This window comes from Taudactylus pleione, unplaced genomic scaffold, assembly GCF_031769625.1.
Source record: "Taudactylus pleione unplaced genomic scaffold, aTauple2 ptg000842l, whole genome shotgun sequence".
Classification (NCBI taxonomy): domain Eukaryota; kingdom Metazoa; phylum Chordata; class Amphibia; order Anura; family Myobatrachidae; genus Taudactylus; species Taudactylus pleione.
The window spans coordinates 5,552,655-5,578,096 of record NW_028285244.1 but is presented as its reverse complement, the minus strand read 5'-3'; the positions used below and the strand labels follow the sequence as shown (position 1 = coordinate 5,578,096).

General features: G+C 44.5%; 1 protein-coding gene across 14 annotated transcripts in view; it reads left to right on the top strand.

Moving 5' to 3' along the window:
* RNF17 (ring finger protein 17) overlaps positions 1–25,442 on the top strand; it is a 502,688-nt gene that overhangs the window by 286,202 nt on the left and 191,044 nt on the right. For all 14 annotated transcript variants that reach the window (XM_088458561.1, XM_088458560.1, XM_088458571.1 and 11 more), the window contains 2 exons: positions 18,529–18,726; positions 24,610–24,760. In XM_088458561.1, coding sequence (XP_088314687.1) covers positions 18,529–18,726; positions 24,610–24,760 — 349 coding nt within the window. The remainder of the gene's footprint in view (positions 1–18,528; positions 18,727–24,609; positions 24,761–25,442) is intronic.

The window sequence follows — 25,442 nt, the reverse complement described above, 5'->3', positions numbered from 1 at the left end:
GGTAAGGTGGAACCCCATTCGCATGGACCCGCGTCTTAGTGCAGTCTTGCCTCCGGTTAATTAAGCAGCCCAAGCTTTATTTTTAGGATTTTCATTTAAGTTGAATTTTTACTATGTGCAGCAGCGCTGGACAGTCCTCTGGAAGTCTGCACTGCTGCTCCATCACCCCTCCGCGGCGCCAGACCTAGACTAGGTACTCTCGGCGGGGCTTCGGGGGGACCTAGCTAGCAGGGCTCCTCGGACCCCAGACTGCAGCCTGGACTCAAGGGGACAGGTAAGGCGGATCCCTCTCAGGAGACAGACCGGAGGTGCTGATGTGGACACTGGTTCGTCTGGGTCTCCACTAGACCACCAGGGCATTACAATACTGTCACAGGGCACAGTTTAAGGCCAGGGACCCGGTGGTTGATGTCGGCATGTTGGGAGAAGGCGCTCTCACTGCTACCCCGGCTCAGGGCGCCATTCCACTGAGGTCTTGCCGGCCCCGGAGCTGCTCCTCCCTCTCACACTGTCCCTTCTGAAACTCACGGCAGCCATTTTCTGCATTCAGGTCTCCGGGAACGCTGGGTTCGGTTCCCCTGCATACTTCTCACAAAGGCCAGGTTATACAGTGCTATTTCCTATCAGCCACTGTGGTCTGTGTAGTTGAATTTAGTACCCACTACAGTTATATTGTGTACTCTGAGTTATATGTGACTTGTGCTAGCGCTGCTGTCTATTTTTCTCAAACTGTCAGCTTTATACCTTTCCCTTTCTTTCATTTATAACCCTGGAATACTGAGGTATAGGATATTTATAGTACCTCACATGTACCTATATTTGTGAGGGCTATCACATGCTGTATATCTGTGTTGCGCACTACTGTGCCATTTTGTACATATATCTGGGATGCTTACTGCACTGTGCCAGATTGTGTGCTACAAGTATCCTTGCAGCTATGTCTGGCAAAGGCAAGAATAACAAGCAGCCTGCTGCTCCCACTCTAGTGTCTTGCAAGTCCTGTTTAGCAGGCTTGGCTTCAGAGGATCTAATTCAAGATGGTCTCTGTGTATCTGGTTATACGGCACCTGGCCCCCAGGCCCCGGCATCCTCTCCTCAGGACCCCCCCTGGGCTTCCTTTTCACAGGTGTTGGCAAAAACTATAGACCACTTAGCGGTCCCGGTGGTAGCACTCCCTATGGGATGGTCACAGCAGGTACTCCCAGCGAATCCTTTGCCTCCCCCATGGATAGACGTACTTTCTACCTCAGTGCAGAGTCTAGCAGCGACCTCTACAGCCATTCAACAAATGCTACAAAAGGAGAGACCCTTACCTAGCTAACCAACTAAGTGTGCTTTATCTTCCCATTCCACCCAGCCATCAGATTCTGAGCTATCATCTGTGGAGGCAGAAGACGCCGACCTCTCACTCTGACACCCCCCCCTCTACTTTTAAAATACCAGCACTTGTAAGAGCTGTAAAATCTGTTTTTCCAATAGAAGATACAGAACCCACTCCTATGACAAAAGAGCCACTTTTTTTTTTTTTTTTTTAAATCCAATACATTTTTATTGTAGTTTTTTTCTTCTTGTACATGAAAAGTTACAACATTGAAGCAATTGTAAACATTACAAAATTGCTATTAAACAATTAAAATACTTAACATACATGTGTGGTTTCTCTTCTGTCTGTATCAGTAGCATTACATACAACACATTCCTCCGCATATGAACAATGCAGGAACCAAGTTTAACTGACTCTAACACATATAATAATGTCAACACATACATCTCTGCATTTAAAGTAGTGACCGACTAGTATAATACTTGGAGCTATCCAAATCATGGGCAAAGAGAACTCACACCCGACCGACCAAATGGAGAGTCCAACCATCTATCCCATACTTTATAATATTTCAGTATTATACCCCTAGCAGTGTAAACATATTTTTCATGTGCGGCAACAGCTCCAACCAAAGATATCCAGGATTCAAGGCTAGACCCAGAGGATGCCATCCATTCTCTTGCTATACACACTTTAGCAAGCGTGCAAAGGTTATTAGTGTATCTCACAACAGGCTTGTCAATAATGTCTACATCTAAAGCGGCCAGAACACATGCCGCAGGGGTAAAAATGTCCTGAGGCACACCTGTAGAGACAATAATTCTGATCACACTCTGCCAAAACGAATTCACTATAGGACATAGCCATAACATATGCCAGAAGGTACACTCTGAGGAATTGCATTTGGGACACTTTGAGTCCGTTCTACCCCCAATTCTCAATAACCGGACAGGTGTCATATATACCCTATGTAATATAAAATATTGTATCTGCTGACACCTCACAGACATAGTGGCGAGGACTGGCAAGGGCTATGCTCCAATCATCTTCCGACAGTACCCCAATGTCGTTTTCCCATTGTTGTTTTATGGATACCAAATCGGACTTGTGATGCTTGCTCAATAAGTTGTTATAAATCACAGATATCAAGCGACCAGAACTGACCGATAATAGAGTTTTAATAGGAGATTCCTGTATGGATAAAGGAACCTCAGAGAATTGGGCATTAATAGCATGCCGGAGCTTTAGATAACGAAAGAAAAAATGGTTAGGGACCCCGAACTCTAGCTGCAATTGGTAAAAAGATTTTTAAGACACCCGCCTGAAATAACTGTCCCAGAGATACTACCTTCCACTGACCCCAAGCCTCTCCAACCTGGATAGCATGAAGTTCCTTGAGGCACTGAGCATGAGCCAGCGGGGTATCTGGATCTATGCCTTCTGCTTGCACTATACGTGAAACAAGTCTCAAAATAGTGATGGCCTGCCTAACTAAAGGGATATCCACTCTATGTATATTATCACTCAGTAGTAGGCTTAATGGCGTTAAACCTGTTTTGGACTGTGCCATTACAAGGGCAGGCAGGGATTCAGAGCTTTTATCATTTAACCATTCCCATATATGAGATAGTTGTGCAGCGTAGTAGTATAATTTAAAAAGGGGTAATGCCAGGCCACCACTGTCACGGGATCTGGTCAGAGTGTCTAATTTAATCCTAACTCTTACTGACCCATAGTAGTGAGGACAATAGACCATCAATCTGTTTGAAAAATTTCTGGGGAATATATACTGGAGAGTGATTCAAAATATACAGAATTTTAAGTTTGGAGGACCATTTTGACTGTGTTTACTCTACCCGTTAGAGTTAATGGCAATTTACCCCATACCGGGACGCGGGACCTAAGGTATTCAATCTGCGGTTGTACATTCAAAGATAAATATTTTTTATTTTTTTTTTCAAACATTTTTTTATTGAGACATTGTGCATTCAGAATACAAAACATTTTCTGTTCCAGATCATATTCAATTTAAAATCATATGTAACAGATTATGATATAAGAACAAATTCCATCCTTATAAATTACATCTACACAATTGAAAACATGTCTTTCAAATTGAAGAACAAACTTTCAGTTTCGTCTTTTGCGTTTATCTATTTACTATAATAAAGCAGTACAAAATTGTTGACCCGGAGAGAGAAACAGCCAAACCATCCCTCTAAATAGTATTAATATTAATAGGAGGATCATCTACCGCTAATCTTGTGAGATACCATGTGGTATTTTTCAAGCTATGGTGTATTTGTTTTCTTGTGGTATCTGGAAGTGTGTCTATGTATGTTTCCCATAATGAAAAGAAACGTTCCACCTTTTTTTCTTTTTGTATCAGAGTCTCTATCCAGTCCATTTTGAAAATAAAATATAATTTTGTCATAAACAGAGACCATTGGGGAGGTGAGCTATCCAACCATCCTTGTAGTATGGTTTTCTTGCCTGCCGCACTCATGATCAACAATAATTTCTTACTCTCTGAGGTCATACGCTGTTCCGGGTCAAAAACCCCCAATATTGCCCATTCAGGAGTAAAAGGGACATAATTTATAAATTTCGTCTCTGCATATCTACAAATCTGATGCCAAAAATTTTTAACTATTGGGCATGCCCAGAGACAATGAAAGTTATCTGCTTCTTCTTGTTGACAACGTGGACATAAATGATTTTTAGATGATCCCATTTTAAAACGCCTGATTGGGGATAAATATACATTGTGATAAATATTTATGAATAATTCAGTATACATACTGGCAGGCAAAGTTCTTCTAGAGAACTCCAATGCCTTTTCTAATCTCTGAATCGTCAGATTTGGGAAATGAATTAACCATTTAGCCATACCTCCAGAGATTGTTGAATGGTCTATTATATCTCTTAAGAAAGTGTAATGAACTGAGATAGCTCTACGGTTTGGTACTTGATGAGACAGAAAAGAGTCTAACGTGTTATCCCAATACTTATCAGAGAAACGCTGTAAAACATATGTAAGATAAGAGCGCATTTGCAGAAATGCCAATGGATATGGGGCTATCATTGGGAAATTATTTGATACCTCCGTATATGTAAGCATACGTTTTTCCTCTGTTGAAACAAAAGATTTGATACTGGTTATACCTGCCAAACACCATAGTGTAAAAGGGTGAGCAGCCATGCCATCAAGGAAACTGGGATTACGGAGCAATGGGAGATGAAGAGTGTGATAGGCATTTAATCCAGCCTTATATCTTAAGATATGCCATATCTTTCTAGTTGTCCACAGTAGCGGATTTGATTTATATATCTCAGATATCTCTTAATCATGTTGATGAAGAAAGCTGATCAGATCACTTTCTACTATAAAGCTTTGTTCCACTGAAACATTAGTATACATGGAGGACTGAAACAGCCAATCACGCAAATGTCGCAAAAGTGCCGCCTGATTGTATATGGCTATATCAGGAAAGTTTATACCTCCATTATTCTTTGGTTGGCAAAGTTTTCGTAGGGCTATTCTAGCTCTGCCTCCCCTCCAAATAAATTGACGAATCAACTTATTGATTTTAATTGTATCAGCTTTTGTTAAGAGAACAGGGAGAGATTGCAAGGGATACATTAAACGGGGGATAGCCACCATCTTTAACAAATTGGCTCTTCCCAGAAATGACAAAGGAAGACGTTCCCATCCCCTGATATCCTCACAATATATTTATCGCTTTTTTAATATTCAGTCTATAAAGATTGCAAATATTACGTGGTAAAAAAATTCCTAAATATGGTATATATTGTTTAGACCATTGTAAGGGGTATTGAGAGGCCCATCTAGGAGATCTAGCAGAGCTTTTAAGTGACATAGCCACTGACTTATTCATATTTATATGTAGACCAGAAACTAGACTGAAATGTTCCAATTTACGTAATAGAAGGGGCAAGGATTGTTCTGGATTACCTATGTAGAGAAGAATATCATCCGCAAATGCGGAAATTTTTAGTTCCTGTCTACCTACAAAGATACCTCTAACTTCTCGCCAAGTCTGAAGAGTTCTGAGAAGAGGATCTAATGCCAGGTTAAATAATAACGGCGAGAGGGGACAACCCTGACGGGTGCCCCTTTCCAAATAAAAACAGGGACCTACTATTCCATTGACCAGTAACGATGATGAAGGATTTAAATAAAAATAGCGTATTAGCCCAACAAAACTCGACTCAAAGGCTCTTCTCTCCAGCACCGCAAACAAATATGGCCACAAGACCACATCAAAGGCTCTCTGAATATCTAAGCTCACTAATATATTTTCACCACCCGACACACCCGCCGATGCCACCACTGCTGCGATTGCCGTTCTTATAGCCTTTACGGCATGTCGCCCTTGTACAAACCCTGTTTGATGTTCTGTTACTATATGGGGTAAAATCGTTTGGAGTCGTAACGCCATAATCTTAGCTAAGATCTTAAAGTCAACGTTTAAAAGACTAATGGGTCTATAAGAGGACAACAAATTTGGGTCCTTATCAGGTTTTGGTAGCAAAATTGTGTGTGCCTCATTGAATGTATCATATGGTGTGTTGTTATCATGTAATGTCTTATATAATTCTAATAATGTTGGGGTTATGTGAGTTTGTAGTATTCGATAATATTCTCCAGAAAAGCCATCTGGCCCAGGGGATTTGCCTGCAGGAAGTAAAGTTATGGCTTTATTAATTTCTTCCATAGTTATGCTGCCTGCTAACGCCTCCCTCTGATCCTCTGTTAGCTTAGGTAATACGTCATCGGTGAGCAGGGTGGTTTGAAGTGCGCCATCAACAGGCGTGGAACAAAATAATTCTTCAAAATGTGTTTGAAATTGATTGACAATTTCTTTAGAATCAGTTATTGTTTCTCCTGTAGTAGGGTTTGTCAGTGTAGTAATTGTACGGCGTTGTCTGTGTGGTTTAGATAGGGTTGCTAAAAGATTGCCCGCCTTGTTTCCCCAACGATAATATTTGTTTTTATTGTAATCCATGGAATGTTTTGCCTGAGTTAGTAGATGGGTTTCTAATACCTGCCTGGCTTGTTTGCACAGATTCATATTGTCTGATGAGGGATCAATAGTATATTGTTGAAAGGTGTCCTGTACTACATTTTTTAAGGCCTTGTATTCTGCCTTAGCCTCTCGGCGCCTACGGGACATGTAGCTTATAATATGACCCCTCATAACAGCCTTAGAGGCTCTCCAAAAAAGAACAGGATCGTCCCAAGAGGACAAATTATCGTCCACGTAGTTTGTCCAGTGGTGAATAAGGTATGTTTTAAAATCCTCAGATTGAGCCAAGTAATATGGAAAACGCCAAACATAATCTATTTGTTTCATGTGTGGATGAGAGAGAGCCAGTGAGACAGGGGCATGATCTGAAATAACTATATTGTGTATATCTACCCCCTGTACCTCAGAAATCAAGCCATCCGAGATCGATATTTTATCTGTTCTTGAAAGTGATCCATGTACCATGGATAGATATGTATGTGTTCTATCAGTGGGATTCAACAGTCGCCACGGATCTGACATATTTAAATTATGCCTAAATGTATTGAATATTCGATTATTTGACTTCTGAGATCTCTGTGTCGTTAGTGATTTATCAAGTGAGGAGTCTTCCACCATGTTAAAGTCACCCCCCACTATGAGCGAATGAGTAAGCCTACTTTGGAGAAGATATCCTAAGTCCTGAATATATATATGAGTGTTAACATTTGGGGCATAGACATTTACTAAAGTATATGTGGTCTGATACAGTTCAGCGTCTAGAATTATATACCTTCCATCTGGGTCAACCGTTTCAGACAATATTGAGACTGGCAAATCCCTGCGAAATAGTATGGCCACCCCTCTAGTCTTAATTTTATAAGAAGCTGAATAACAGGAGCCCAACCAGTTAGCTTTCAAGGTATGTTCTGCGGATGCAAGCCAATGGGTTTCTTGTAAAAATATTATATCTGGGTTAAATCGTTTTAGATGGGTAAGGACTCTCTTCCGCTTAATAGGAGTATTTAAGCCACCTACATTCCAAGAAATGAACTGTATGGGTTTAGGGGGAAGCGTGGTTACCTGTTCATTTAATAGTGAAGGCATGGCTACTCACCCAAGTAATATAAGCAGAACCCGGCAAGATTCCCCCCCATAGAAAATGGCCCCCCCTCTCTCTCCAGGCCCCAGACCATCACAATCAAAATACATCGAGAAAACAAAAATGTTGAAAACATGGTCATGTTTATCTCTTATTTTTTGCATCCAATATTGAAGATAAAACTTGTTTAATACACATCTCAATTCGCCATTTTCTTTTTTTTTTTCCACTAAACTCAAACTGATGGTGGACACCATCTATCAATAAAGGTGCGCACACAAATAGAAAAAATATAAACTAAATATAAACTAATGTGGGCCATCAGCCCCTAGGAAGATAAGGATCAACATTCCCCTCCAAGTGTAATAACCCCTAACTTTATAACTAATATTGATCAGTAATAATTTTTCTCAGCGTGGGGATCTAGGCGGTGACCGTGGATTCATGAAATGTGACTTTGCCTTTTCTGGATCAGTAAAGAAAATTGTGGTGCCATCCTCCACCACTCTCAACTTAGCTGGGTATAGCAGAGCAAATCTTATTTTCTACTTCAGGGTCCATAGGGTATCCACAGGATACCTTGGGGTATAGGTGTGACGTCAGTCGCAGGGCACCAAAGAGTTAAGCTTTCAGCCTCCCAGGATGCACTAGGTCCCCCTCCTATACCCCGCCCTAGGGCCAAGGCACCTCAGTTTAGTTTGGTGCCCGGCCGGAGTCGGGTGCACCTGTTGGAGTGGGGGCTAGAAGAGCCCCTGAAGCTTTTTCTTCATGCAGCTGTGGCTGCACATCTGGATGAACAGCATGGACAGTCAGTCCTGACGTCCATGCTGTTTTCCCTACACCCCGCCGGTACCAGAACGCCGGTACTGATCCGGGGATGCTGGTGGGCGTCTGGGGTCACAGCTAGCGGTGACCCCAGATGCTCCGGACCATGGCCGGATTCAAGGGGGACAGAGGTAAGCAGCGGGGTCCCGCGGTGGGTCCCCGCTGATCACATGGTCCTAAGTCCCCAGGCAGGGGGCTCCCTGGGGACTGGCTGCAGCGTGGAGCCAGGCGACCAACCTGCGCTTCCACTACCCCCTGGGACAGCGGACCGCAGCGGAGCGGTAGCGCTGCGGTGTCCCAGGGGTTAAATGCATGCCAGGGGAGCGCGCCTTCCCTGTCTCACAGCCGGCGCCTCCCCCGCTGCACACAGCCCTCTCTGCACTGTGCTGACTGGTCCTGTGTCAGCGCTCCTCCCCCAGGCCAGCTTCTCTCTGCTCCTCGGCGGCCATCTTCTCTGCAACGCATGGTGAACGCTGCTGGAAGCCTGCATTGGAAGCATCGTGGTCTGGGTCCCCCCGCATACCTCTCCTCCGCTGTGGCTCAGGTCTGTGTATGCAGCGCTGTGTCCTACCAGGCCCTGTGTCTGTGTAGTTGAGTGATCAGCACTGTTAGTGCAGGAATTGTTACTTCTCTGCATTGCATGTGACTGTGCTACCGCTGCTACCTGTAACTTTATCTTCTCAAAACTGTCAGCTTTATTACTGTCCCTGTTCTTTCTGCTAAAGCCTTTGCAGTGCGGTGCTGCAGGGTGGTCTCTCGCCTATTTAATACTTAATTGGTGAGAGAGGTCACATACGTGGTGCCATCATGTCTGAAAGTGATTTTCCCCTCCGGCTACAGTGTACCACGTGCAAAGTACCGTTAGCGGAGGGGGAGGGTAGCGCGGAGGGCCTTTGCCGGCTGTGTTTGTCCATGGCGCGGCCTATTACGGTTACAGCACCGGTACAGGAGCCGCCCTGGGCTTGTTTCGCTCAGGCGTTAACAGCTTTAGTGGGCCAGTTAGCTCCGCAGCCCGCGTTTACTCCGATGGGTTTGTCCCAGCAGTCTGTGATGTCGTCACCCATGCAGGGGTTCCCACGACAATTGGTGGTACCCCACAGTCTCCCTATTTCCCCGCTCCCGAGTTCTCAGGAGCCAGCGTGGGTTAACTCCCTGACGAGTTCTGTACAGCACTTGTCGGATGTGTTGCAAGGGGAGTCTGTGATGCGGCCTCATAAAAGGCCGGTGGCGTCCCTGTCCGCTCCTTATGAGGACGAAGGGACGTCTGATGATGGGTAGATTCTGGATCCTTACGATCAGGAACCTCTCCATACTAAGGACGCTGATGCTAAGTCCAAAGTATATATTCCTGGACTTATTCGGGCGGTCCGCACAGCCTTGGTGATTGAGGACGAAGTTCCCCCAGCGGCTAAATCTAAGTATGCCTTTTTCAAAGATGTGAAGGGCGATGCCACAGTCTTTCCTCTTTCGGGTCAGTTGGTGGACCATTTAGAGGAGGCGTGGAAACAACCTGGCAAAAGATACCAGCCGCAGAGACGCCTGGCGGTGGCTTATCCGTTCGCGGATAATTATTTTGCAAAGTGGGAATCCCCTCCACAGGTGGATTCTCACGTGACCCGTCTTGTCCATAGTGCCACATTGCCGATGCCATCCATGTCCTCCCTTAAGGATGCTACGGACCGCAAGGTAGAAATCTGCCTGAAGTCCGCTTATTCCCTTGCAGGGGGGGCAGCACGGCCGGCTATGGCCATTTGCTGGGTTGCCAGAGCGATGGAGCGCTGGGCGGATTCATTAGAGGCTTCTTTTGAATCCGACTGTCCGGCCGAACAGGCGGAGTTGATTGGCAATCTCCGTGATTCGGCCACCTACATCAACGAGGCGGCTCTAGACATTAGTACTCTGGTGTCTAGGATTTCTTCAGCAGCGGTAGCTGCTCGTCGCACCTTGTGGCTGTGATCCTGGAAGGCGGACGCAGATTCCAAGAAGGGTCTGGAAGCCTTGCCGTTTACCGGAGAAGTTCTCTTCGGTCCGGATCTGGATAAGATTGTGGCCACGCTGGCGGCAGCCAAATCGGCTTGTCTCCCGTCGGCCGCTGCTCCTTCTGGTTCAGGACCATCGCCCTTTCGGTCATCTAGGGCCCAGGGCAGGCCCAAACCACAGTCGTTTCCTCGTCAGGCTTGCCCTAGGAAATCGGTCAAGCCCCGGAAGCAGGCATGGAGTACCAGACGTCCGGCCCCCAAGCCAGATGACAAGCCTGCGGCCTGACGGTCCGGGCCTCCCTTTGGGGGATCCCAGGGTGGGAGGCCGCCTGCTGCAGTTCGCCCAGTGTTGGTCGGTCACTACGACAGACACTTGGGTTCCGGAGGTGGTCTCCCACCGGTACGCCCTCTCCTTCCGGCACAGACCCCCGGCTCGATTCTTCACCACGGGTCTACCATCAGACCGGAACAAGGCTACGGAGCTGCGGAAGGTATTGCACACTATGCTCCAGGCTGGAGTTATAGTGCCTGTTCCATTCTCCCAGAGGGGCCAGGGTTTCTATTCAAATCTTTTTTTGGTACAGAAACCCAATGGGTCGTATCGTCCGATTCTCAACCTCAAAGCACTCAACAAGTCTTTGCGGGTACCGAAGTTTCGGATGGAGACCCTACGGTCCATCATTCTGGCGCTGGAACCGGGGGACTACATGGTGTCATTGGACATACAGGACGCTTACCTGCATGTCCCTATTCTTTTGCGCCATCAACAGTTCCTCATGTTTGCAATCCGCAGCGACCACTTCCAGTTTCGGGCGTTACCTTTTGGCCTGGCGACAGCACCACGTGTCTTCACCAAGGTGATGGCGGTCATGGCGGCTTCTCTGCGGCTGCAGGGAGTCCGCTTGTTGCCGTACTTGGACGACCTGTTATTGGTGGCGGGATCTCCAGAGCTCCTGTTACGCCACTTAGACCTGACCATTGCGCTGCTGCAACGGCACGGCTGGCTAATCAACTGGCAGAAGTCCACTCTAATCCCGTCTCGGAGGATTCTGCATCTTGGAGCCTTATTGGACTCGGGACAGCAAAAGATCTTCGTGACGGAGGAAAAGATCTCTGCTTTGCAGTCAAGGGTGTGCAGTTGTCTGCACAGCCGCCAGGTGTCTCTACACTCGGCGATGAGGTTACTGGGCTCCATGGTGTCGGTGTTCGACATGGTGGAATATGCCCAGTTTCACTCCAGACCTCTGCAGCACCTGATCCTGTCCAAGTGGAACGGGCTGCCTCAGTCTCTGAAGTCCCAGACGATTGTGTTCACCCCGGAGGTTCGCCTGTCCCTTGCTTGGTGGTTACAGACGACCCACCTCAGCGAGGGACGTCCGTTCTGGATTCCAAATTGGGTCCTGTTGACTACGGACGCCAGTCTTCGGGGCTGGGGAGCAGTTTCGGGTCCACATCTGTTCCAGGGCAGGTGGACTCCGACAGAAGCGGAGCTTCCAATCAATATTTTGGAACTCCGTGCGGTCTTCGATGCTCTCCAGCAGGCACATCGGTTTCTCCAGGGTCACCCGGTACAGGTCCAGTCGGACAACGCTACCACCGTGGCCTACATAAACAGGCAAGGAGGAACCCGAAGCCGGGCGGCTCTCGTAGAGGTGTCTCGGATCCTGGTTTGGGCGGAGCGCAATCTTCCGGCCATATCAGCGGTCTTCATCCCGGGAGTGCTCAATTGGGAGGCGGACTTTCTAAGTCGCCAGGACATTCATCCGGGGGATTGGTCCCTGCACCCGGACGTTTTTCAACTACTGGTGGACAGATGGGGTCTTCCAGAGATCGACCTAATGGCGTCCCGGCACAACAACAAGTTGCCGGTGTACGGGTCTCGCACAAGAGACGAAGGGGCGTCTCTGGTGGATGCTCTGTCCGTCCGGTGGACGTTCCGGTTCGCATATCTGTTCCCTCCGGTATCCCTTCTTCCACGGGTAATCCGGAAATTCAAACAGGAAGGAGGGACGCTCCTGTTGATAGCTCCCGCGTGGCCCAGACGGCACTGGTTCTCAGACCTTCAGGGTCTGTCCATGGACAGTCCTCTGCGGTTGCCGCTACGACCGGACCTCTTGTCTCAGGGTCCTTGTCGTCACCCGGACCTGACTCGGCTGTCTTTGACGGCGTGGCTGTTGAGACGGCCATGCTGAGGTCCCGGGGGTTTTCCAGCTCTGTGGTGCGTACCATGTTGCGAGCTCGGAAACCGTCTTCCGCGAGGATATACCATCGCGTGTGGCATACGTTCTTCCAGTGGTGTCGACCGAGAGGTTATGCACCGCTGGAGTTTCGTCTGTCTCTGATTCTCGCCTTCCTGCAAGCGGGACTAGATCATGGGCTTCGCCTTGCTTCTTTGAAGGTACAGGTTTCGGCCCTGTCTGTCTGGTTTCACCGTAGGATTGCTACAATCCCGGACGTGCGCACCTTTATGCAAGGTGTTGTCCGCATTCAGCCGCCCTTTGTTCCACCTGTGGCGCCTTGGGATTTGGCTGTGGTCCTGAGGGCTCTCCAAGGACCGCCGTTTGAACCACTGGGCTCAGTGGATCTTAAATGGCTAACAGCTAAGACTGTTTTCCTTCTGGCTATTGCTTCGGCCAGACGTGTTTCTGAGTTAGGGGCTCTTTCTTGTAGACCCCCTTTCTTGGTTTTTCATGGGAACAGGGCAGTGCTCCGCACTCGGCCCGAGTTTCTTCCCAAAGTTGTTTCCCAGTTTCATATTAACGAGGAAATCGTTGTTCCGGCCTTTAACTCACCGGGTCTTTCCGTGGGTGAGGCCTCTTTGGATGTTGTGCGGGCCTTAAGGACTTATGTTGACCGCACTTCTTCGTTTAGGAAGTCGGACGCTTTGTTTGTCCTCTATGGCTTCCGTAAAAAGGGTTGGCCTGCTTCAAAGCAAACTTTGGCAGCCTGGATCCGTATGGCTATTTCTGAAGCTTATCTTCATGAAGGCCTGCCGGTTCCTCCTTCTGTGAAGGCTCATTCCACTAGGTCTGTGGGTCCTTCGTGGGCAGGTCGACGTGGTGCCTCTGCAGTCCAGATCTGCAAGGCTGCTACGTGGTCCTCTGTCCATACCTTCGTGAGGTATTACAGGTTTGACACCTTCGCCTCTCAGGATGCTTCCTTCGGGCGGCGGATTCTCCTTTCAGCACAGGAGCGTCCCCACCCTTAAAGGATACTGCTTTGGGACGTCCCCAAGGTATCCTGTGGATACCCTATGGACCCTGAAGTAGAAAATGAGATATGGTAAGAACTTACCCTTGTTATCTCTATTTCTACGAAGTCCATAGGGTTCCACAGGACTCCCGCCCTGTCGCACCTGTGCTGCAGATGGGCTTTGCTCTGGTCACCGGTTTTCCGTCTCCGTCTGGTGAGAATGTGATTCTTGTATGTGTCCAGATCTTTGTTCTCTCTCTTCCTTCTCCTCCTCCGACCTATGGCTTGGTAACTAACTGAGGTGCCTTGGCCTGGGGGCGGGGTATAGGAGGGGGACCTAGTGCATCCTGGGAGGCTGAAAGCTTAACTCTTTGGTGCCCTGCGACTGACGTCACACCTATACCCCAAGGTATCCTGTGGAACCCTATGGACTTCGTAGAAATAGAGATAACAAGGGTAAGTTCTTACCATATCTCATATTTTTTTATTGAACAGAAAAGTGCAAATCTCTGAAAATTCCTTACGCTTTTGAGTGACAGTAGTCGAAAAATCTTGAAATATTAAAATTTTATTGTCGTTTATTCGCAGTTTCTTCTTTTTGCGGTAAGCAGCCAGAATTTTTTCTTTCGTTCTAAAATCTAGATATCTAGCCAGAACTGGTCGAGATCTCCTTCTTGCTCCCTCCTGCTCAATTCCTAATCTATGAGCTCTTTCAATATATGGAACTTCTATACTGACATCTAGTTCCAGAACAGTTGGGAGATCAGTTGTTAGAAAATACATTAAATCTGCTCCAGACACTGATTCTGGAATGCCTATGAAGCGCAGGTTGTTGCGTCTGGAGCGATTCTCAAGATCATCAATTTTATCCTGCATTTGTTGAATTAATCTAGCATGGGAATCTACTCCAGATTGACAGGCCTGCATGTGGTCCTCTGCGTCACTCACTCTCGTCTCTAGTGCTACAATACGTGATGCATGAGAGTCAATTCTAGCTAGACCAGATTCCAAGCGCATTTGGAGATCCTCAAACCTCTTGTCCATCAAAGGCATCATAAAATCTGATATTTCCCGTGCCATCAAAGGGGTGGACTTATCGGGCGGGTTTTCCGAGGATCCCGATTCAGAAAAAGATGGCGAGGATGGCCCTGATTTCTGGGAAGAACCCTTTACCTTGCCACTTTTATTTGATGCGGTAGGATTTTTAGGAGGCATGTTTCTATCAACAAATCTGTCCATACCCCTCGAACTGCAATAGAACGACTAGTGATGGTCACCTAAGCAATAAGTAATGTTAATTGGTCACCTGGATAGGGTTTGTATTACTATTAATGTAACATTTCAATATTTCCCAGGGGCAGCGCTCCACAATTAATACAATAGTCTACATCTGGAAAACTGAGAATACCCAAGTATCCCGCTATTAAATAATTAAATAAATTTACTGTGGTTGTTTCTAATTTTCTCACTAATCAAATAATAACGGTCACTAGGTGGCAGCCACAGTACCTCTTCTTGTTTTAAGAGAAAAATCAGGCTTGACTGAATAATCGTATAGTATTTTTAAGTGAAGTACTATATGGTATTGTCACCTATACTTTGATGCGAGATCAAAGGAAAAGTATGAACATCTTTAGATTTAAGCTGGTTATCAATAATATAAAACAAGATGTGTTCACACCCCGATCTGGTATACTATACTTGTATTGCCTGTCAGCACTTACAACAGCTAAGGCACAGACAATAAAACCAGAAAGATATATATAGTAGAGAATTGTTTCACCAATACCACTAGGTGGTGGTGATATGCAAATTATACAGTGAATACTGACAAACGATATTATTGAGAGCACATATAGACAGTGATAAAAGTGTGTTCAAGTTTGGATAAATCTACATTAGGTACACATATGTTAGAGGTAAGACATTTGCAGGCCAAAACTAGAGTATTGTACAAATGGGTTACTTTATAGGTTATATGAAGTTGGTGTATTCCTCACTATAACCACTGGCATTCAGCGGAAGGAATAGAAAGAAAAAATGGGATGTCTAGGGGAAAGCAGAAGGGGAGATAGTGGGACAAAGATCGATGTTTGGGGAGAAACACCAGGAATGTTAACTAAAATAAAAAGGGGGGGGGGGGGGGGTGATAAAAACCAAAATGACAGACCGGGGGAGGAAGAGACGAGCAGCAAGTTCCAAGTGTGTGACCTCCGGCTTCCACATCAAAGTAAAGGGTACTGTACCCCCAGGCAACCAGAGCGTCTCTCTTGTATACAGCAGGATGAGTCACAGGTTCCAGTCTTCGGCTACCGGGCACACATCAAGCCTGGTCACAGCGGCATCCACGTCCTGAGGACACTGTCTCAGAAACAGCGGGAGCAGATACACAGGAGCAGCGAAGATGTTAGGTCGTACAGCTCGCGGCAGAGGTGACCAGGGGAGTGATCGCGTCGGCAACCGGGCATACAGCAGGGCGGAGGTAATAAGCCGGATAGGCGCAGTTTCCACTTTCTCCTCCCGCAGCGCAGTTTCCACTATCTCCTCCCGTACACCGCGTCGATTCCTGGCAGACTCCTCCAGTCCGCGGCCAGCAGGTAAGTGTCACCGATAAGGACAGGCTTGCGGTCCCTAGAGCCCCCACAGGTTGCGGCACAGTGTCATAGGGAGTTAAACAGCTCCCAAACTCCCCGCCGCCGGCGGCTTGATAAAGGCTCCGGATGTAACGCACAACCAGGTTACAGATACCGCTGGTCAGAGGGAGCCGTTTTAAGTAGCGATCCCCTCCAGGCTAAATCCTCAGCAATGTGTGGGGTAAATAATTTGTAGCCGTAGGCCCGCCAGCAGTGCCAGAAGGCTTCGGGGAAGGCAGGGACAGCCTTCACAACAGGAAAGTCTTCTCCCCGCTTTTCGCGCCCAAGATGGCGGAGGGCGGTCATAGACGCCTGAACTTTGCAGGCTGAATCCCAGTGCATATTTGTCGGCTAGTTTTGCCAGAGTTTCCAATCATATGTTTGGAGCATGGAATATACCTAGTAAAAAGTTTCAGCTGCCTAAACGCTTGATTTCCTTTTACCCTCTTCCATGCTACGGATTGCACTAAATGGGAACATCTCCCTGTAGTGTATTCCCACGTGACAAGCCTAGCTATCTTCCCTATCCACGCTGCAACCTCCTTAAAGGAGACTATTGATAGAAGGATGGAAGCTTGCCTGAAGTCGTTATACTCTTACAGGAGCTCTTACTTGTCCTGCCAGGGCTACAGGCTGGGTGGCAAAAGCCATTGAGAGTTGGGCAGAGGCCCTAGAAGATAGCTGTTCCCTGGAAGCATCAGAGGAAAATGTGTCATACATATCTCACATTAGAGATGCCTTTCCCTGAATGCTCCCAGGGTGGGAGGCCGACTTTTTTTAGTTCGCTCAGTTCTAGTGTCTGACCACCTGAGACGCCTGGGTAAGAGAAGTGGTCTCCCACGGATTCGCCCTCTCATTCCTGAGGCGCCCCCCCCCCCCCCCCCCCCCCCCCCCAGCAGTTCTTTTGCACATTAACCTCCAGAAGAGCATTCAGTCTTTACTACTCTCGGGGGTAATAATTACAGTCCCCTCATCTCAGAGAGGGAAGGGCTATTATTCTACCCTTTTCTTTGTTCAAAAGCCCAACTGGTCTCATCAGCCTATCCTCAAGTCTCTGAACAAATTTATCAGGGTGCCCAGGTTTCGTATGGAAACCCTACGCTGTATTGTCCTGGGTATAGAGCTTAGGGACTTTATGGTGTTTCTGGACATTCAGGATGCCTAACCTACAGTCTCTGCACATTCTATTCGCTCTGTGGGTCCCTCGTGGGCAGCACGCCGTGGTGCGTCTGCCGAACAACTATGCAAGGCGGCCACGTGTTCTTCTGTACACACCTTTCTTAGGTTCTATGCCTTTGATACATTTGCCTCTCAGGATGCTTCCTTTGGGCGCCGGGTTCTTCTCTCCGCTCTGGAGCGTACCTGCTCTTGAACAACTGCTTTGGGACAACCACACTGTTTCTCTGTGGAGCTCTATGGATCCTGAAGAAGAAAAGGAGAGTTATGGTAAAACTTACCCTTGTTAACGCTCTTTCTTTGAAGCCCTGACGCACCTGGCTTCTATGGCTTTCTTCTCTTGGTCACTTGTTTCCTTCTCTGTGTGAGAGTGTGATTCTTCTGTGTACTGGTCTTCCTTCTCTCCTATCCTGCTCCTGCCTTGAACTTGTTAACAAAACTGATTTGCCCTCAGGCTGTGGGCGGGGTACAAGGAGGAAGGACCAGAGCATCCTGGGACAGGAAAAAGCTTTGCGATTGGTGTCCAGTCCTCCTAGTACCACCTACACCCCATTGTCTTCCTGTGGACCCGATGGACTACGAAGAAAGAGCGTTAACAAGAGTACGTTTTACCATAAGTCTCCTTTTTTCAGATCGGTGTTTGACTACTGCCTCTTTTTATCTTACATAAAGTGCTATATTTTTCATGGGTTTGTTTCTTATAACATATCATAGCTGAGAAATATGCAAGGCTATAGGTCAACATTACACTCATGTTAGCCGAGGTTTGCTTAGTGAGGATCTAAGTGGTGCATACGGGCCCTTGTTTTCACAATTAGGTGACCCTGGTTAACGGAACTGTAGGCCATGTGAGATTTGCATACACAAGCAGATATACACAAGTGCACAAAGATGTGTTGGCTTTTTGTGTCCGTGTACTAACTTCACGTTTCCTATTGATACATATGATGTAGAATCCAGTGATCCAGATAGTTATTAGACGACCAATTGAGGACAGACCGCCACCTTCTAATTTATATTACCTGTTAGTGCTGATTACTGTTGTCCTACAATTTTACGGATTACTGTTTTCGGTCCTTCAATTTTCTGTGGTGTTTCCTTTTTTGCCATTCACTGATTTCCTACAAATTTTGTTTCATGGCCAATACACGTCTTGTATGTCTTTTTTTTTTTTTTTTTCTTTCTAATACTGGTCTAACACCCTGACTAATTTTGGCTTTATCTGCACCTATCTGGAAACCATTTTTTTTTTCTGTTTTTAATTTAGCACACCAGTTTCCAATGATGAACATCTGCCACTGAAGGAAGTTTGGGATCCAGTAACATTTTTGCCTGACACAGTGGAAAAGTGTTTGGAGTCTTGCTCTCTTTTTGAACAAAAACAACTTGATGTGCTTGTCAGTCATGTCATCTCTCCAAGCAGAATATATGTACAGTGGTTATCCACAGAAAACATTCTTAAGAGGTAAATACAGATTTATTATGTCATACATAGTTTAAAACGCACGCATTTTTAACAATATCTGCAAAATAATGACTATGGGGTCTGTTTACTATGCCTTGGATGGAGATAAAGTATTGGCCAATCCGCTCCTAACTGCCATGTCATGTGCTGTGTTTGAAAAATGAGTCAGGAGCTGATTGGCTGGTACTTTATCTCCATGCAAGGCTTAGTAAATAGACCCCTAGAAATTAGATAGGCAGATTGAAATAAGAATACCTGGTAAACTTGCATTTTTTTTTTATATTGTGTGTTTCAAACTGGTGGTAAGTTTGGAATTGGACACACTAAATATTTTGAAACAGAAAACATTCCTACTTTTTCTGTATTGCTTATTCATTTATGAAGGTGAATATAGCTCTGAAAATGCTATTCATCTATTCATCCTTTTATTTATAGTTATATTATTAATGTGTTTCATCAGAAATAATACAATCTGAAGCAAAATGTTGCCAACATTTCTTGATCCTAAAATTTTGATCAACAAATAAAAAAAATGATACAGGTTGAATCTTTCATATCCAAAATGCTTTGGACAAGGGGTATTTTGGATATCTGAATATTCTGTATTTTGGAATATATGCATACCATAATAAAATATCTTGGGAATGGGACCCAAATCTAAACACAGAATGAATGTATGTTTTATATACACAGCCTGAAGGTAATTTTATACAATATTTTTTATAATTTTGTGGCACAAACATAGTTTGTTTACATATATGAAATTCATTTATATTTCATATACACCTTATACACAAAACCTGAATGTAATTTTATACTTTTATTTTTAATTTTGTGCCTTAAAGTTTGTGTACATTGAACCATAAAAAGCAAATATTTCATTCTCTCATTCATGCTAAATAAATTCCATATTTTGGATTATTGGATATGGAAGACTCATCCTTTGGACCCTGTGGACCCTTTCTATGACCAAATATTGACACTTCTGTTCAAACCCCAATATGGAGGTGTTGAATCGTAAAATAAATCTTTAGTACATTCCTGCCTATAAACCTCTAAGATTCACCTGCCTAGAACCTCTAAGACAAAACCTGCCTATACCTTCTAAAACCACAAGATGTCGCTAATTAGCGCTGTGTTTGATTATACCATTAATGAAATACTGAGACAGTTGAATAGCGGTCCAACGCGCTAAAGATTATTATTCAGGTAAAAGTACAGATGTTACAACGCTATGATCTAATGAGCGCAAATAAATTGTACAAACATTAGGTCATAAGGTTAAGTTAATATACATGAAACGGTTATTAAAGATCAAAATACAATGAGCAATATGAGACAGAGAACAGAGAAAGAGACACATCAAAATACAATGAGCAATATGAGACAGAGAACAGAGAGACACATCAAAATACAATGCAATATGAGAAAGAGAACAGAGAAACAGAGAAAGAGACATCAAAATACAATGAGCAATATGAGACAGAACAGAGAGATGCATCAAAATACAATGAGCAATATGAGACAGAGAACAGAGAGACACATCAAAATACAATGTGCAATATGAGAAAGAGAACAGAGAAAGAGACATCAAAATACAATGAGCAATATGAGACAGAACAGAGAGATGCATCAAAATACAATGAGCAATATGAGACAGAGAACAGAGAGACAGAGAAAGAGACATCAAAATACAATGAGCAATATGAGACCGAGAGACAGAACAGAGAGACACATCAAAATACAATGAGAGAGATATCAATGTCTGCTGAGAGCACATGTTCAAGATGGCTGGTGATGGTGTGTGCGTGTGTGTGTGTGGGGGGGGGGGGGTTGGGAATGCTACCTGCCCTATTGTCCAAACCGCATGGTCTACAGACAAACTCCATTATGAAGAAAACCCACATTAAGTTGTAACTCTGTAAATCATACATCCATCAATGATCACATTTATAATAATTACAATATACCTATCTGACACATACAACACCCTAACTGGGTAGAATTATAATTTCCTTTGTTCACCCCACATGGAGGTAACCATCTTTAACAAACTGCAGACTATCTTCCATATGGCAATTACTTATGACCATTCAAAGCTGTTATTAATTCAACTTCCATATACCAGCCTATGATTACATTCATGAGTATACAACACATACCAAGCCTATCTCTCCCAAGCAGAGATATTGTTCAAGCACATGGGAAGGCCCTAACACAGCTAACCAGCGGATCTCAAACAATTATATCAACCAGCATCAATCATTACAAATATTATAAAAACTCCATAATCAATCCCTTTCCTGCATGCTGCTAAAACAACCAGTATGAACAGACTATTGTACACTACAGTGTAGATGATAACATTACAGACTAGATCACATCATATCATCCACTGTATGCTAACACAGACTTATGAATTCCCTTACCAAACTACAAACTTATTGCAAACAATCTAGATAAGCTAATAACAGGCTAACACAAAACTCGCTACAGATACCCAAATAGACTAACTACTGTACAGTTTAACAACAATATACTTAGCCATATTCCCGATTGAACAGAGTCCCATTGTTTAGGTTGTCTTGGGAGAGAGGGAACCTCTCTCCTCCAATTCCCTGCTCCAAGTGTGCCCTGGCCTCTGAGTGTGTCCAAGATGTGCATGCCATGTTCCCACCCCCTTTCACGTGTGAGGTCATCAGAAAGGGAATATCCTTTTGGTTACCTGAAACTACTGCTAATTAGATTCTAGTCTCAATTAGCCATCTCTATTGATTAGACTGGAATAACCAGTCCTTTGGACAAAAATGTAAACAAGCCTACACAATGTCATTGTCCTTTGATAAGGGTTAGAAATCTGTTACAGGGCATTCATTGGACAATTCCAAATGGATACAAAAGGTCTCCAACCTCCCTTTGCATCCCCCTTTCTCCCCCGCATGCAAATCTAAGCTGCTATGGCATACAACATTTCAAGTAGTTATTCTCTCTAACATTCATATTTCATAGCCGCATGTTCTGATCTTCATATTGATGTCACCGGAACGCTGTGGGAACAGAGTAGATCAGTACGGTACCAAACAGTCCAATTGTCATTTACTAAGCCATAGTTATAGAAAACATTAATTTCTTTATATACTGACATTGCGTTTAAACCAAGTAATAATTATCCTTTTTTTCGTTACGGGACCATTGCTTTTAAATGTATGTATGCGGGGAGAAACAGCACTGAATTGCGTTGTGCGTCTGAGGGTCGGTGGGGCACTCAGCGAGCAGCACTAAGCTGGAAGGGCATCTGTGTGTGTGTGGCCATGCCAGTATGATTTTGGGAAGGATCACTAAAAAGCTGACTGTGTTCTGTTTAACATTGTGTGTATGAGTTGCAGGGAATTTTGCTACTTTTCAAATATAAGTCTGTGTGTGATATTATACACATAAGTCCATGCATGATGGGCCACATGTACACACATACATACACACATATATATATATATATATATATATATATATATATATATATATATACACACACATAAGCACACATGTATTTTTCTCATGTTTTTAAACTGCAATTGCAAAATGTGTTTATACAGTGAATTTAATTCTCATACAGGAAGGAGGCTTCCAGCTGTGCTGTCGGAGCCTCCCTGTTTATTCTGCCTGTTTTGGGTTGAAGGTGGGCTTTGTATAGGGTTCCAAATGCTAATAAGTTAGTGTTTGTGTTAAACACTGTCTGCCTGTGTTTGAAGAAGGCTGACTATGTACCTTTTTTTTACAAAATAGTGCTGTGAGATTTTATTTCTAAGTTGGAGTCTTGTCGCCCTTTACAAGATAACAGATTCTGTCTTCGCCAATTATCCGGTTTTGACAGAGGGTAATGTGTTGCATACCAAATGTGCTAGAGAAGGACCTTCGGGGAGACCCACTAATCTGATGTTATTTCTTCTGGATCGATTTTCTGTATCATCCAGATCTGAAAACCATCATGATTGAGCTCCTTGACAGTGCGTTTCAGCCCATGATTATCGTGCAATGCTGCTCCTATTTGGTTTTCAGCGTGTGTAACTTTGTGAAAACTTTTGAAGCTGCTGAGTTATGTCTGTGACCACTTGTTCCAGGAAGGGGGCCATGATAGCTGTAATGGCTTCTACTATCTCTACGTATGTGACAGGAGAGTCAGGTGGTCGGTATACCTGAGGAGCGACTGTGTCTTTCTCTGTCACAGGCTTTTTGGGCGCTGGGGACAGTGCGTCTGCTTCGGCCTCATGTTGCCTATGGCGCACCGTTTCTCCTGCCTTGCTGGTAGCAGTCCCGACTGCGCATTGGTCACGTAGCGAACCATGGATAGCTACAGGGTATTCCTCTGGTGAGTGGGGGTCAATTGGAGGCTGCAAGTAGGTTCGTCCCGGCGGCGAGTATGTGGAGCTGAGGCTGGTGCTTCCTCACTGCATGAGGCCGGTTGCATGAGCTTTTTAATACATTTGGGCATATTCCCCCATATCATATGTTATACATTTAATTTCAGGTAAGGCTTGGAATAACCAAGACATTATTTTCTAACTACTGTAAAAAATTAAACTAGTATCACAAAAAATGATTAAACAACATAATTCTGAACAAGGCCAAGCACCAAATTACTACATTTATAAGACTTAGAGTAGCTATTAGCCTACACACAATCCCATTCCAATCCATGACTACTAAAACTCTTTAATCCTATTAAAGCTGACAAACAACAATACATGTTCCTTTTATGAGAATCCATGTTTCTTTCCCAGCGATGAGTGTGTATGAGCCAAGAGATTGTGGTAAGTGAGAAATACCTACCCATATTGTAATTGTTCTATACTTCCTCCAGCTTTCCAAGTGCATGTGTGTGTGTTAGCGTGACTGAGCTGGTATATGCAACCTGTGCTCACCTCTGTGTGTGTTAACAGCACAGAATGTGGTCATAGCTTATTGTAATATGATTCCCTTCCTTGGTAACTATCCCAAGTGTAGACAAATGAAGCTGTGACGAAAGGGTGGGGGTGCAGATCAGCCGCGGTGGAAAGAACTAGGTGACCCAGGTCATACATTAACGTGCTGCCTGTACAATAGGTTATATTGGTAAAAATGCAATGCTTGAAAGAGCATCTAAGTTACACATCCCTTTTAGTGCATTATAATCCATTTTTTCAATATATGTACGAATGGGGTCGGGTATGAAATCCCGGCTGTCTTGATGCCACTGTTCAGAATACTGACAGCGGTATCCCTACAGCCAGAATCACGACACCCATAAGAGCGGCTGGTAAGTATTTTCCCTCCCCGGTGCCTAAACCTAACCCCATCACTCCCCGGTGTCTAACCCTAACCTTCCCCCATGCCTAAACCTAATCTCTCCCTCCCCACACCCTATTCCTAACACTCCCTCCCTGGTGCCCAACCCTCCCCCCAACACCCAACCCATCTACCTAACGCTAACCTCCCCCTAACACCCCGATACTTACTTTCAGGATGCAGACAGTCGGGATGCTGGTGCCGGGATCCCAACATTTCAGCGCCGGCTACATCCCCTATGAATGAGCCCTAAATTTCTGGCTTATATTTTCTGAGAATATCTTCTTCAAAATCTTCTAATCGTGTGACTTGATTTAACAAATCAATTGATATCTAGAAAAGACTGTTGCCCATGTTCAAGACAATTGTAGCTTACTGCCCACCTAATGGTTTTAAAAGCTTGGTTCAGATCCATTACTGCACTAGTAAACCTCTGATTCATTAGTTTGGTGGTATAATAAATTTTCTCAAGGTAAAATTAGCAATTTTGTTTTCATAGCTTTTATGCATAGTATAGAAAAATATATATTTTTTTCTCATTTTCTGTGACTTGGGTTACAGTTTGCAAACAGTCATGTATGAGAAGTTTGAAAGCTCAAAGCCGGAAGCTGTACAGTGGCAGGTTGACATGCACGTTGCTGTTCAACTTCAGGTTGATAATAAGTGGCGACGTGGGAAAATTAAAAACATAATATCTGAAAAATTAGTAGAGGTAAGTTTTTGTTTCTTATCACAGTTCTTCCTACTTTATTTAATATAGTTTATACTATCATGTATTTAAGCAGTGTATGCCAAATACTATGAAAACAGAAAAGCAAATTACTGGGTAAAGCATTTCTACCTATTTTCTTGATCAACACATGTCCTTTTTCTGTGTGAAAAGGGCAACCCGGGTCGAAATTCCCCGGACTTTAAACCTGTTTGTTTTGTTTTTTTTACCAGGGTCAGAGGCCCGGCAATTTCAACCCGGGTTGACCCTTTGAGACGGGCATCATAGCCTTGTTGATCAGGAAATTACCGGGTAGAAATGCCTTGACTCTGTAATTTCCTTTTCTGTCTTAACCTTCGGATGCCCAAAATATTTTCTTGTGTACTTTAGCCCTAAATGGGGTTACAGTTGACCCCAGGTTAAAATTAGTTATTCTGCATTGAAATGTATGGTGAGTCTCATAACTTCATACTGTATTATATTCAATAATATGCAATATCATTAATCTAATTAATGAAATGAAATACAATTCATACATTGCACAGACAATGAAATCAAAATTTACTTGTAATTATTCGTGAGTGTGATTTACAACACACTAAATTCACTCTTTTCAGTCACGACATCCCGTATGAATTTCTATTTTTATATGGTCCTTTCAGAAAAAGGTTGCATTCCTCACATC